Source organism: Archocentrus centrarchus, chromosome 18 (assembly GCF_007364275.1).
Source record: "Archocentrus centrarchus isolate MPI-CPG fArcCen1 chromosome 18, fArcCen1, whole genome shotgun sequence".
Classification (NCBI taxonomy): Eukaryota; Metazoa; Chordata; class Actinopteri; order Cichliformes; family Cichlidae; genus Archocentrus; species Archocentrus centrarchus.
Window position 1 is genome coordinate 23096132 of NC_044363.1, and position 14923 is coordinate 23111054.

The 14923-nt window shown below is 42.1% G+C and overlaps 2 protein-coding genes across 6 annotated transcripts; one reads left to right on the top strand and one right to left on the bottom strand.

Annotated features, from left to right (window-relative positions):
- Positions 1-831: 831 nt before the first annotated feature.
- Positions 832-9689, top strand: trip6 (thyroid hormone receptor interactor 6). 5 transcript variants are annotated; one of them, XM_030753649.1, is made up of 11 exons: positions 832-931; positions 1403-1449; positions 3411-3627; positions 4235-4338; positions 4437-4550; positions 4665-5255; positions 5468-5564; positions 5670-5839; positions 5986-6164; positions 6292-6412; positions 7068-9689. In XM_030753649.1, the coding sequence occupies exons 3-11, from the start codon at positions 3420-3422 to the stop codon at positions 7197-7199; spliced, it is 1716 nt and encodes a 571-aa protein (XP_030609509.1). In that variant the 5' UTR covers positions 832-931; positions 1403-1449; positions 3411-3419; the 3' UTR covers positions 7200-9689. The 5 variants fall into 5 exon arrangements, with proteins under 5 accessions (XP_030609509.1, XP_030609511.1, XP_030609508.1 ...); XM_030753648.1 differs by having other exon boundaries at positions 869-1043; XM_030753650.1 differs by having other exon boundaries at positions 869-1043; positions 5471-5564.
- Positions 9690-12000: 2311 nt separating this feature from the next.
- On the bottom strand, positions 12001-13111 carry sst5 (somatostatin 5). Its single transcript, XM_030754093.1, has 2 exons — positions 12859-13111; positions 12001-12741 (listed from the first exon to the last, which is right to left on the bottom strand). Exons 1-2 carry the CDS (start codon positions 12985-12987, stop codon positions 12574-12576), a joined length of 297 nt encoding a protein of 98 aa, XP_030609953.1. The 5' UTR covers positions 12988-13111; the 3' UTR covers positions 12001-12573.
- Positions 13112-14923: the final 1812 nt, after the last annotated feature.

Consider the following 14923-nt stretch of genomic DNA (forward strand, 5'->3'; position numbering starts at 1 on the left):
GTGAACGTCAGGGTCTTTGGTCCACACACACCTGATTTTGAAGCATCAGGGGGGTATTTGATGACTGCACAAAGCCAAGAATTCCTGATGTTGTAGGAAAGTCTTTGGAGCATTTTAAGATCATGCTGAGATAACAACATCAGGTATCAGGTTTTACCCAAACATGTCAGCACCAGCCCTGTTACCATTAAAGCATTAAGGGGGGGGGGGGGGGGGGGGTTCCTAACTCAAAGAACAATGTGCACATTAGATTTGTGCAATTTTTACTTTAGTGAGCAATTTTTGTTTGGTCATATTGTTGCATTTTATTTTAATGAGCTTCAACTCACTGCTCACTTCTTCTTATGACTATCTCACTGTGCTATATCAGTACATTCAGTATATCATAACCCTCCTCTGTGCAATAACTAGCATTTGTGCAATATAGGTATGTTTTGTATATTTGTTACATATTTATTCTCCTGTAAGTGCTTGTGTTGTTTGATATACATACACATACTGGTTTTACAGTATTTTTTATTATTTTCATGTTTAAGTTCTATAGGGAAAGGCACTGAACTGTGGCAGCTGCTACATTTTCATCATGCGCTGCGTTTGAGGGCAACTAAAACTTTTAATTTCTATTTTTATTCTACTTTATTAAAGGTGCTTTGTTGATTTGGCTGCAGGAACGCATGAGTTTGTAGATAATGGTAAAGGCTTACTCCAGCAGTGGTCTCAGACTCAATAAAATCGATATAATGGGACATTTACATATGTGGGGTTATTGTGTAAAAGCTCAGCAGGCTGCTGTCTGTAATATGACAGACCCCCCCCGCGTCCTCGTGCGCGCGCACGCACACGCGCGCAGCGACGTCACGCAGTGGGAATGCAGTAAGGAGCTGCGGCCGCCGCTGCTGCCGCTGCTACAGGCCTCTGGATCCGGGACAAAGTAGGTTAACGACGCCGAGGCAGAAAAGAAAGTTTTTTTCGGGACAGCTTTCACTGACCTGTGAACGTTTAGACGGAGGTGTAGGTCGTGTCGGTGTGGCTCATTTCACACGGTATGTGGCGGTTGTTGTTGACTCGGCTGCTTTGTTTCCTATTCGGCTGAAGTTAGCCCGAGGGAGAGGCACGAGCTTTGCTCGAGTTCAAAACAGGCTAGCAAACAAGTAAACAAGGCTGTTATTAAAGTTAATTACTGCTAGTTATCCTTAATTTGGGGCGCTTAAATGGTATGTTTTTCACATATGTTGCGCACGGAGGGCAGATTTGGACGAACAGCTGAGCAGTTTTTGTCATTCACCGGAGACGAAAATGTTACTGAGCGCAAAAAGGCAGGAAAAATGTCGCCGGTGTTTCTGTGATGTGCTTTCTTGTTTCCTTACTGATTTTGTTTTGTTTCTTTTTTGTGCACTTATAGATGAGACCGAAGGAAGGAGGAGGCTCACTGTAACGGTACTGTAAAAGGTAGGAGACGATTTGATGATGTTCGTGTTATTCGGGACGGGTTGTGTTTTTTAAAAATCCTCTGTTCCCAAACACGGTGTGACCTCAGTCATTTTGTCTTACTGAGTTTAACCAGCACAGATCAGGCTGCACTGTATCAGATGTGTTAATCTAAGCACAGCAGCGGGCTTCAGAGTAAAATCTTAAGAAATAACCCGAAGTGGTTAAAAAAAGATTAGGAATAAAATGACTACAAAAGTTGCATTTACTATCATTACTCTTTACTTTTGTGAAATTGTAATTATTTTTAATATTTGTGTTGCTAAAGTGCTTCCGTTGCATTTTATTTTTTAATTTAAAAAAAAAAAAAAAAAAAAACCCGGATGTCCTCTTCCTCTGTTCCCGTTGCCTTAACGCTTCCTGCTGCAGTCATGATCAACTTTGACATTTCAGAGGTTGCCGTTCCTCACGTACAGCCCGGCTGAGCTCACAGACTCATGTTCAAGCTTTGTGTTTTAAGCCACATAAAGAGGTAACCACAAGGTCTAAACACAGAGTGATATAACAGATGAGATTAATTTCCTGGCCTGGATCCTGGGATTTGAGCGTGTGCTCATCAGGATTCAGACAGGGTGTAAATAAGGTCGATGGTGGAGGTGTTGGGTCACTCTTTCTTCCACGTGGTCACTGTGTATTATCAGTTAAGTCCATTCTGACGTTGAGTGGTTTATTGATAACTACAAAACAAAATAATCCTAAACTTAATATAACTGATGTAAAGGAAAGGGGTTAAATCTAGTGTTTGGGCATTGTTTTTCTGTGTGGCTACCTCATGTTCTCATCCATCAGTATAATCCTCTTATGATGGCCACACGGCCCACATACAATCAGTCTGAGTGGGCTATTAATTTCTCCACAACCACAGTATTTGGATTTGATTTGCTATGCCTTTCAATCCATTTCAGCTTTGTGTCAGTAGCTTTCCAAAACGGTTATGACGGTGCGTGCTGGCTCTTGGCTTAATTTGTCCGTGGGGTTTGATGAGTCAGCTGTATACTGTAGTCTGTAAAATGATGAAAGTGCAGCTTAAAATTTCTGTTCAAGTGTGTCTGACCTCAGTGGTATTAAAGTTTTACTCATATGGAAAAGGTTCATAAATGCATACTATAGAGAACATTAAAACATATCCAGTGTTTTTTTTCTTATATAACATTCAGGTGCAGGTCAGCACTTTTTCGTCTCAGCTGTGTGCCTGCCCCATAGAGAATACATAATATATTGTTATGAGCCAGGTGTTCACGTGTATACAGATACATATCATTACACAACATTTCCTGCCATGTTTTTGTCCCGGCTTCATTTGGAAATAAATGATACTGGTGTGTAAACATGCAAAGACAATAACTATTGTGGCGGATAACAGGCGAGGGATAGCTGCAGATTTGCACCTGTTTGTGCCTCTGTACACCAGTGTGTGTGTGTGTGTGTGTGTGTGTGTGTGTGTGTGTGTGTGTGTGTGTGTGTGTGTGTGTGTGTGTGTGTGTGTGTGTGTGTTGGTGATCTTTTCCATGACTGACTGTGTCTCAAAACGCACAAAAATACACTTGCACATGTTTTCAGGCATGTGTGATCCTGCTGGAAATCCCCAAGCCTTTCAGGCTGGCTTCTCTTTTCCTGCTTCTCATCCAGAAGCCTATTGTTCAAATTGTGTGTGCTGGTTGCCATAGGAAACAAAGTCTGAAGCATCCCTTAGTTTCCATTGGTTACCTCTGACATAAACGCACACAGCAGCCACAACTGAGTTCAAATACACAAATTGTGCCTAAAGGCTTGGGGGGGGGGAAAAAATCAGTCTAAAACGTCATCAGATCAATGTAAGCACTGATTTGCACTTAAGATTCTAATGATCATTTCAGATTAAAAGCATGTTAATAAACTTTATTTACAGAAAAATGTGACATGCTTTTATCACTTGACTTCAGACCCCTGCCATGTCCGGTCCCACCTGGCTGCCACCAAGGACTCTGGACAACTCAGAGCGAGCCATCCCCCAGATGTCCCACTCCACTGGTGGACCAATCTATCGAGCCCCCATCAAGAAGGGCACACCTGATTTCAGACCAAAATATGGTCCCTATGATCAGAATGGAGGAGGAGGAGGAGGGATGGCCAACAGGTACATGGCAACTGGACCCACAGGTAAGAAGGGTGCTTCGCACATACTACACAGTGACATTTTCATAGCTTCACTGTGAGCAGCTGAAACTCTGCTCACTCATGTTTTTATTTTATAATCAAGGGGAGCATACAAAAGAGTACAGAAAGACAAAGGGAGCTGATATCCATTCTCTGCTACTGGTATGCAGATCAGGAATGAATAATGATCCCTTCTTGTAACAATTTTAGTTATCAATGTGTATTTGAAGTGACAGAGCAAAGACACGCCTGACACACAACAAAGTGGTGCCCAGTGTATTTCAGGGGTAACACAGTGAGGCTGTTTAACTTAAGTAACTAAAAATCTGATAGAAACCACTTTGATCTGGCTACACTGGACCACTGAATCTTCAGACTAGTGCTGGATTATCTTGAGCTCATTTTTAAACAGATTTAGGACAGTGGATTTTCTTACTTGTATTAGAATCATGATCGGAGGATCTCTTCGTGGGTAGAAGGAGTGGTTTCAGAGATTGTGATGCATTGAGTGAATCTTTTTAGTGAAGATCTGCTTTGTAATGTGTTTTAAAAAATAATTGTCAAAGGCAGTTCTTGATTCGTTTCAATTATCTATTGTCTAAAACATTAGGTGGACCCATGCATCATTCATCTGGTGATCACTATTACCCTTCTCCACATGGTCCTAAAGAAGACCGCAGCTGGAGCCCTCACATGGACAGCTACGAGCTGATGGTGAGTAGACGGCTATCAGTAGCTTTCCCTCGAAGAAACAAAAGATTTGAATGGTTTTGCAACCATCTGACATGTTTCTCATGCTGTTTGATTGTTAGCACCGTGGTCCTGAAAAGCCAGCGAGCTATCACTCTAAAATTGATGCAGAAATTGACTCCCTCACGAGTATGTTAGCTGATCTGGACAGCCACCCAGAGGACTCCAGCACTCAAGTATGGCAAATTTAGCTCAAATGGATTTACATGTACTTAGTTGATAAATTAAGCAATGAATGTTGTTTATATCTCTCTTTATTTGGCTCTTGTTAATGCTCTGCCTCCCCACAGCTCTATGACAACGTGCCTTACAACAAATACCTCTCAGGGGATCACTACAAGCCTGTACACCAGAGCACTGCCCCTCCTCCGGGTCGCCCATCCATGGGCTACAACCCTCATCCCCAGAACCAATACCACCCAGCAGCTCCCTACCCCAATGAGCATCAGGCACCTCAGTACTCCACCTCCCACCAGCAGGACTACTACACCACTTCAACCCCTAAACCCTACCCTCAGCCCGTCCCAGCATCCTACACCACTGCGTCCACTCCTACAGGGCCCAGGTTCAGCGTCCAGGTCAAGACTGCGCAGCCAGTCACCTACTCTCAGACAGGGAGGCAGGCTGAACAGGCGTACACTCCACCCCCTCCTCGCCAGCACGTGTCACGACCCCCAGCCCAGACTCAGACAGGTCCCCAGGCCTGGTACCCTCCACATCCCGGCTCACAGGTTCAGGAGATGCACTCAGACGGGGGGTACAAGGGGAGCGGCTCAGGGTCTGGAGGAAGAGTTAACCAGGTTCCAGTGTCTAAGAGAGCCATGGAAAATAATCAGACAGGGTCGGGAGCTGCACAGAGTCCTGGTTATCAGTCAAGCAAGGTAGGAAGGCAAATATGCAGTGCAAGAATTAAAAGTGAACTTTTGAAATAGTAACAGTATGGGAAACTGACTTTTTCTTGCACACTCAAATGAAACAAAACCGATTTTTGGGTCTTTTTTTCATAGAACAGAAGAACCCAAACTTCTCTTAAATTACACTGAGTGTCCAAACACATTTGAGTTGTAGCTTTTGTGTGTCCTCTTTCCTCCAGCAGGGGGCAGCAACAACCAGGCCCGAGGAAGAGCTGGATCGCCTCACCAAGAAGCTGGTGTATGATATGAACCACCCGCCTGCTGAGGACTATTTTGGTACCGTTGTTACTAATGGCACAGCAGAGGAATGAATTTAAAAGTTTGAAAGAAAAGCTCAGCTTCTTGACTTTTTTCTTTGTCTGCTTCTGTGCTGACCGTCAGGTCGCTGCGCCCGCTGTGGAGACAACGTGGTCGGCGACGGCAGCGGCTGTATCGCCATGGAGCAGGTGTTCCATGTGGAGTGTTTCACATGTATCACCTGCCACGCACGTCTGCGAGGGCAACCCTTCTACGCTCTCGACAAGAAGAGTTACTGCGAGAGCTGTTACATTGTAAAGGAATCAGCTGTTTTTTTTGTTTTTTTTTTTACCATATTTATATTTCCTCAAACAGAGACATTTACTGTGTTTTGTCTTTCAGTGGTTCTCTCTCACTTCTGCTCTCAAGCCTGCTCTTATTTCCATCTGTTTTTTTTAAGAGTACATTAGAGCGCTGTTCAAAGTGCTCCAAGCCCATTCTGGACCGCATCCTGCGAGCCATGGGAAAAGCCTACCACCCTCGCTGCTTCACGTGCGTGGTTTGTAACTGCTGTTTGGATGGCGTGCCCTTCACTGTGGATGCAACATCTCAGATACACTGCATAGAGGACTTTCATAGGTAATCGCTGATTCACATGGGCTGAACAGTGTTTGCATGATATCATGGCAGAATGTGACTCGGTACTAAAGCGCAGACCGACGTGCTTAAACGAACTCTGAGCTTTGATGCTTGCTGTGTCCGACAGGAAGTATGCACCGCGCTGCTCGGTGTGTGGGGAGCCCATCATGCCCGAGCCGGGCCAGGAGGAGACCGTCAGGATTGTAGCCCTGGATCGCAGCTTCCATGTCAACTGTTACGTTTGTGAGGTGAGTTCTCACAATTAAGCAGGGCTCTTGTCTTCTGTAGGGAAAGAGTTTTGTTAATTAGGGTTTTTTTTTTTTGGCAGGGGGGGTTAGTAGTTTTTGAATAATATACATGTTTGTTTAGCAAATGTTTAGAAATAATAGGAAAATGCATAGGTTTCATAGAAATACAGCAACAGACTTCATGCTTTTACCCCCAAAGAGCCATTCCAAACCAGGGAAAATCCTGGTTACATGACGTGAACAGCATGAGTTGATTTTACTCTTTCTTGAAGGAAGGAAGTAGTTAAGAAACAGCAGTGTGCAGTTTTAGGTTGAAGCAGCTCAGTGTGTTGATTTAAATCAATCACAGTAATCAATAAATTTGAATCTTTGTGTTTGTTTTAATTGATCAAAGAGGGAAGCGCACCATAAACTTCTCCTCTATTTCACAAGGTTATAAACACAAAACTAGGGTGCCTTGGCCATCCTGAGCATTCATCTCTCTCCACTGTTACACAACCCCAGTATTTTAGAGTATACAGAACAGTACATAGGGTTATATTAAATATTGAATTGTCCAAATAAGCCCGTTGGGTTGCCTATTTTCTCTAAGTATTTACACTGTGAGTCCTTGTGAGTGTTTATTTGAAGTGACCGGGGCGCCTCTTTTCATCAGGAATGTGGTCTCCTGCTGTCGTCTGAAGGCGAGGGTCGAGGCTGTTACCCGCTGGACGGCCACATCCTGTGCAAGAGCTGCAGCGCTCGCCGCATCCAGGACCTCTCAGCCAAAATCTCCACTGACTGCTAACAAATGTCTGCTCACTCAGCCTTCTCTCCCCCCCCACCCTCACAAATCCACAGGATAGACAGCACATTATTGATAGCAGCTTATTTACTTGCATTGTTGGTAGAAAAACATTAATTTCCCCGTTTAGGTCTGCAGCTGCAGTTGGAGTAACCGCGTCACTGGTGTTCAGCTTTTCCCTCTGTATCTCCTTTACTCTTTGGTACGTTGTTTGTAACGTTTAGCTCAATGTTTGTACGACAGTGGCCTGACCTGCAGGCAGCTTGGGCTCCACTTACCATTCATCCACACCGGTACTGCCCACGTGTTGAGTTGCACATTTTTTACCACTTTCAAAGACAATGAAAGCACAGATGGAAGTTAACAGATTTCAGCCTGAAAATAAGGAATTTCTGCAGATAAGGGACACGCACGATAATCAGGATCATGGTTTGACTGAACCAGTCTAGACAGTAGGCAACGCTTTACATCAAAATGCATATTAAAAGCACACAATATAACAACTGTTACTGTACATAACAGGAGGGTTTGAGTGAAACTGCTCCCGGTTGTTTTGGAAAGCGCGGAGCCTGTAGTGCAGTGTGCAGTGACGTCAGTAGCCTAATAGAAGAGGAAATGTAGACAAGAGGAATGTTTAGTAATTTGACAGCTAATAGCTTCTTTTTCTTTAACACTAGATTTGTTAGCACAGATTCTCATGCTTCTCAACATTACAGCATCATGTTGTTAGTTGCTTAGTCACAGCTTGTAGCAGGATTTTTTTTTTTTTCTGCCATTTGTGAATGTCTACAAAACACTCTTTGTTTAATGCTTGTTTGCTACTTGACATGTTACATTGAAAATGACGGTGCAATGAAGTCTGACTCTCACTTTGTCTAATGGAAAGCAGGGTGTGGCTCACTTATGAGGCATCCTGCTGTGCAAAGCTTGAGCCTCATATAAAGAGTTTGTATATGTGCCATTTGGGGAAATGTATAAAAAAAAAAAAAAAAAGCATTAAAAATATGATGCTCTGTTTAAAGGGGTAAATGGCTTACAGCTTATTGTTATGGCGCGTTCACACCAAACTGTAAGCAAGGCTTTCGCTCAATGTGATTGCAGATCCAGCGGGATTGCAATGACTGCAGGTACTCTCCCAGTGCCAATGACAATCAGGACAAGCTTACGGAAGCCTTTTGCGGGCTGCTGAATCTTTGTTTGAACTTAGCTTGTATGTAGAAGCTGGAAAAAATGGAGAGGGCTTGGAGAAAAAGCGCTATCGTAGGATTTCATGGAAAGTTCTGCAAATTTATTTCTGTATCTTGATCCCAGCCATCAGCTGTACTCCCTCCTCATCTTGTTGATTGACGGGTTAACGATCCGGCTACATTTATGTGAGTGCCGCGAAGCTTTTGTTTCTCGTTTGGTGTGAAGGCACCATTAGGGGGTGATGAATGTTAAATTTAAAGGGGACCTATTATGCTTTATAGCAGCTCTGTATTTTTAGTCTTGGACTCTATTAAAGTGGCTTTGCATGATTCACAGTTAAAAAAAAAATTATCTAAAAGTTCTGAGCTGTTTTTGCTCCACCCCTTTTAAAGCAGCTCTTCTGATTGGCCTCCCTTCACAAACAGTAGATTTTGACCAGCAGGTGGGTGGGGCTAGTGTGCTTATGATAAACCCCTCTCCATGACATCATATACAGCTAAGAGCGGGAAAAAAATTGGTCTGAAACTGAGTGTTTATTTAAACTTTGGCCTTTTTTAAAAAAAAAATATGAGCACAGAGGATTGTAACAGTGTATATATGACAAGGAAAAACATAATAGGTTCCCCTTCTTTTTAAGGTGAGCTTGGTTTTGGATTGCAGCTCTTCACCTGTGGAGACAAAGTAGTCATACTCTGAGCCTTTGGAGCTACAGTATTTGTTATAATTGTGTTTAACCTCTTGTCTCTCCGTCCGCATTTTGTACGTGTTTAACTTAAAGGGCTCGAAATGTGAAAGCCTTACCTCAAGGATGTCATTCAGCTCCATAACAGTCCTGATTTGAAACTGTTTTTGTGTGTGTGTGTGTGTGTGTGTGTGTCTGAATTCTGCTTTTGTTTTGGTGACACAACATGATCACTTTAAACCACTTCAGAGTTGTCATCTCATGTTAATTTATCTCATAATGTACATACTGTGTCAGCACTAATCTGCTTTTGAAACATTTCATAATGCTTACGTGTCATTTCGTGCCAACTTGTGCGACGCCCCCTCGGATGTTGCAGTTTTTGTCTCCATTTCGGTCACCTGGTACAATCATTGTCATGCATTCAGATTAAAATGCTGTGATTTGAGGCTTTTTGATTAAAGTCCACTGTACTGCAGCAGACTTTATTTAGAGTGAACGTTATTGAAACCAAAAACGCAGATGGCTAAACGGACAGCAGGACATGTGGACCCAAGAGTGGCTTTTTCTCCTTTTGCAGGCTGTAGGTGCATAATTAAAATTTATACCCTCAGTTGTCCTCATAATGGCATTTATGTTTTTTTTTTTTTTTTTTTTGTTTTTTTTTTTTGGTTGATTGGTTTTCTTTTAGCCCATTTGAGGAGAAAAGAAGTGGAAGCTGTGAGTGTGAGTGTGAACCTTTTCCACGGTAAACCCCGTCTGTTACAGTTTAAGGCACGTCCGGTCAGTTCTGACTGTTTATGACTGGGTGCAGCGCCTCCAACCGCTCTTACAGTTGGTCACATGACTTGGACACTGAGGTCCATCCTTCATTTTCAGCCTTTCGCTTCAGTAATCTTCCAATTTAAACCGAGCGTGTTTTTTTCCTTCTGATAAGTCTATCGTTCTAATGCCAGTTTGAAACAGCTTGAGTCATTGATACCTCCTTTTTTTTTTTTTTTTTTTTTTTTTTTTTTTTTTATAAACAAAGTGTGATTTGTAGACTGTTTTTAAAAATCTGGGTCTTCAATGTGTAAAAAAAAAAAAAAAAAAAAAAAAAAAAGAAAAGTTAAATAAGTTGCACAGCTTTTTGAGTTTACTCAACTTTGTTAAAAAAAACTTTTAAAAAAGTTGGGCGCAAACAGAACTTCATGCTGTCATTTAGTTGGCACAACATGCACATAGTTCAAAATATTAAGATGACAGATCTTTATAATTCAGACTTCTAAGTTAACCTGAAACTTATTTTTCTTGGGTCAAAGTTGGCCCAACTTTTTTCCAAGGTGAACTTTGGTTAGCACACCTGATTATAGTTGTTGGGCCAACTTAACTTTGGGGTCCAGTTGGCCCAGCTGCTGTACAATTTAAAGTGTGAAGTTGTTTTGCAGCTGTTGGTTTCAATCATTGTTCGTCTCTTACAGCAGGTTGGCCTAACATAATATTACAGTGTGGTTACACCAAAAATTAAACACACAGGCATTTCTAAAAAACAAAAAAAACCTTTGCAAAGCACAAAGAAAAACAGGATTTCATAAACTGATGGCAGTAAAAACATCTCTGAATACCAACCATAAGACAGCAGCACAAACCATGAAGTACAATCAACACCACATATGTGGAATGATGGCTGCAGCTGCACCAAAAGGTCCATAAAGACTGAACTGTCTCTCCTTTACATATTCCATATTTATGCTGATTACTAATGTTTAATTACCAAATATTGATGTTGGTCCAGGACTGTCACTGGACCAATCACATTTTTGTGACATCATGTGACACTGTTACTGAGGGGAAAAGACTGGAGAAATGCTAAATGCTGAACCTAAAGCTGACCTGAAATCAAACTGATGAATTTTAAAAAATAATTAATATTAGTGCTATTTGTCTCTTACAAGCCTCTAAGCATTGTACTGTTTACCTGACTGCAGTAAACAGAAAGCAAAAAAAAAATAATGAGCCCACTACCTTTTTTTTTTTTTTTTTTTTTATTCCCCATGAGTTCAGACAGCATCTTGATTTTAGAGAAGTGAATATGGATATAACTGAACAGGTGTCAGCCGGAGTCAAGCAGTTTGGCTAGTGTATTAGACACAGCAGGCTAAAAAGTGTGCTGCTGTTCTGCAGAGATTCCTGTCACTCGTGAGGCAGTGTGAGCGGGAAAAGAACGCGCTGTCTTTGTCACCGCCTGAACAGCCTACTCAGGACACATCTGCATCAGCGCCTCCAACTACATTTGCACGCATGCAGAAAAAATGCAGAGCTGATTTTAACGGCGCTGAACCGAGCATCAGATGTGATATCGTGGAATGATAGGAGTGAATTTATTATTGATAAACGCCCAATCAGAGGATCTCATCTTAATGATTTAGTTAAAGCTGTGACTTCACCACTTAATGTTTCTGATACCTCAAGACCAGAAGGATGGACGGTGTTTTTGCAAACTGGTTCAGATTTAAACATTCCTCTATCAACCGTCCCCAATACACATGTATGAAAATCTGAAGGTGAACAGCAGCTTTTAAGACACACGCACCCAGAAACTGTCCACAGTCTTGGTTTAGTACACCTAAAACATTAAAGGGAGATCCTGTTGACTGGGTAGATTTTTGAGTTCATGCATGCAGTTTTTTTTTTATTTTTTTTTATAACATTTGAATTTTTTAAAATTATGATCAGAATTAATTTCTTTCTTATTACTGTTACTACTTTTTTCCCCTCTATTTGCACGTTAATAAACATACCAAACTCTGTGAATTAAGTTTCCACATGGTATTTATTTATTTATTTAATATGTAGTATAATACCCGAGTCAAACACAAGCAAACTCGTACCCTGACACACACAGGGTGCATTTTGTTAACAAAACAACAAACCATTACATCATTCCAAGCAAGATAAGTTCCACGTCTCTCTTTTGTGATGTAGCCCGCCAAAGAGTGCTCGCCAGGTAAGGTTGATGGGTGACTCTTAATAATTAACATGGATGGAAATTTATCGATTCTGTTGCTTGGAAGCTGATCACATATCTCTACATGTGGAAAGTGTGTGTCTTTAATAATTCTTCTGACAACACCGGTTATTTCTAGTGTTTATGTTGGGTTGTTATCTCAGCAGTAATCCAATCTCATATTTGAGATTTCAAATTTACTTACCGGTATGTGTCTCTCACTGTGTTGTTAAACTGTAAAATGCTCGTCTGTGTGTTTGTTCATAACCTTTTCTAAACTTGCTCAAATTTCCTGTGAAACCAGCTCCACAGAACAGAGAAACCGGGATGTCCTTCTAAACTGGAAAATTTATTTCAGACATGTACACGCTTGCCAGTTTTAAAGCATACACTCTTTTTACTGTTTGCAGCTTTCAAAGTATCTGTACATTTGTTGTCTTGCAGTAAATAATCCAGCTACTACAAAGAAAGCAAACATGCAAGCATCCTTTAAAAAAAAAAAAAAAAAAAAACTCCTGCTGTTAGCATGAGGTGAAAGTCTTCCAGAAGAAGTTGCGGCAGCCGGCTTTGCGCTCTCTTTGGGACAGAGGAAGGTGTCGCCTCATCACCCCCGCCCTGCCTCGCATTGTCTCGTCTCCTCTCGCCCTCAGTTCAGCCATGAACTTCAGCAAGAGCCAGTGAGTCAGATCCTGAAGGAGGACAGAAATGGACAAAGGTTCCTCAGACACTATGTGGATGTTCAAACAGCTGTTCCAATACAAAAATGTTGATATTTTAGCCCCTAATACAATAAACGAGTGACTCACCTTGTCATTTGTGAGGTCTGCTCTCATTGTTTCTGCCAGCATGTCCCTATATGGAGCCGTGCTGACCCGCACCAGCAGCACAGACAAACCCAGAGCCACCAGAAGCACCTGCACCTGAGAGCGAAGCATCTCCACCCCAAACTGCAAACAGAACAAGCCGGCTCTTATATTCCCTGATTCTGTTTCCAGCACTGGAGATGTGCAGTGCTGCAAAAAAACCCCAAACTATAAGAAACCCTAACCAATCAGCACGTAGGAGGTGCAAGAGCTGAATGGCATCATGATGCACTGAGCTGATAAATAAGCATCTTCATCTTCAAATCCTCCTCATCCTCAAGCCAACAAAAGGATGTGATTGGTGGAGAGGATTGGCTGTGCGGGAATGTGGAGGTGTGTGTGGTGGAGGCTGTGAAGAGAAGTGTCACCGGACAGGATAAGGTCATCATCGGGCATGACGACGGCATGGACTAACCACCTCCCAAACACATCCGACAAAACGTCACAGAGGTGGTTCGGGGGCTGATTAGCACTCATGCTGCATTAACTTTAAATGGGGAACATTAAATCCAAAAAAACTGCAACAAATGAGGTAACTTCTGTCAGTCACAATTAGCCACAGCAGCTTTGCAGGGGTCCAGAGCACAACGTGAGGTCTGGGCACCATTCAGTGCTGTTAAAAACACAGTCTGACTCAAATGTTAATGAGGCTGCCTGGACACAACTAACCAGTCCAACACTCCTCCACCCTTCACACCATCACTTTGAGTCAATGGGAAATAAAGGAGAAGGTGAATTAACATCTAAATGTCAACTCACAAACAAAACTCTTCATGTAAGTGTTTTGTTTTGTGCATTAATAAGAACATAAGTGCTTCGTTCAACGAGGAGAAAATTGAGCTTTCCGTGTTCAAGTATCGTCACCTTTGGTCTGGAAAGGGATTAGCGGGAATTTACAGCTGCAAGAGAAAAGCTGTGAAGCCTTTAGAAACAGCAGGAATTTGCATTGATTACTCAGAATATTTGGCCTGGTCGTCACTGATATCACAGTAACAAAACACGATCGACTAAACTAATAACACGCAAACAGTTGCATGTCTTGTGAACACACTGAGCAATCATTCACAGTGCACGCTGGATAAAGTAAGTTAACCTCTGCGATGACTTCTACAAAACTTACTTGGAGTCAGGCAAGAGATTAGAAGTGAAAGCTGTAGAAAATCTGTAGCCGTACACTCTTCTCAACAAAGTCTGGTTAATGCATTCACAGCAACTTTCACAGGAAGCATTATAGAGGTCCACAAAGCAGGAAAAAGGCCAACAAAAGCATATTTAAAGACCTAGATGGGTGGCTCAGGTGGGAGAGCGGGTTCTCTGCTTGGCTTGGGAGGTGCTACCTCAATCCCAACTGAGGTCTTCCCCCAAACCAGAGTCTCAGATCTAGATCTTTGCTTACGGTGGCGGTGGAGGAAAAGGCACGGTGGAGGGAGCATCATGATTTATGCTGCTTTGCTTGCTCAGGGCAGGGACAAATTGCAGTCATTGAGGAAATAACTTCAAAACTGTATCAAGAACTGCTATGGAAGAACGTTACAGTCAGCGGTTCCTAACCTGAAGTTTAAGAGGGCTTGGGTGATGCAGTAAGACAATGATGCAGAGCACGCAAGCAAAACAACAAATATTTGTTTGTGTGACTTAAAGGAAGATCAGACCACATTTTCAGTGTAGAAATCCAGAGGGTTCACTGACTTTTTTGCAGCATAAACCTCCAAACAAAAGCTAAAAGAGAGGAGAAGTTTGAAAGCCACATAGTTGCCTTAGTTTTCTTTTTGGTAAACTGTGGATTTGGAGTCGGGACCCCATTAGAAGACACTAGATCAATTAGCAGAAGTGCAGCATTTTTACCCATGTAAGTGGTTTAAAAATAAAAACAAATCTGGGGCAGTGCAATCTAAAAGAACTGAGCTTATAGGATCTTTGTAGCTAGCCTTTTAACTCTGCTGGAGTCCAGCAGCTTGAGGCCATACAGGAGTTAGCTTAGCAAAGTATTTCTATAATATAATAAAGG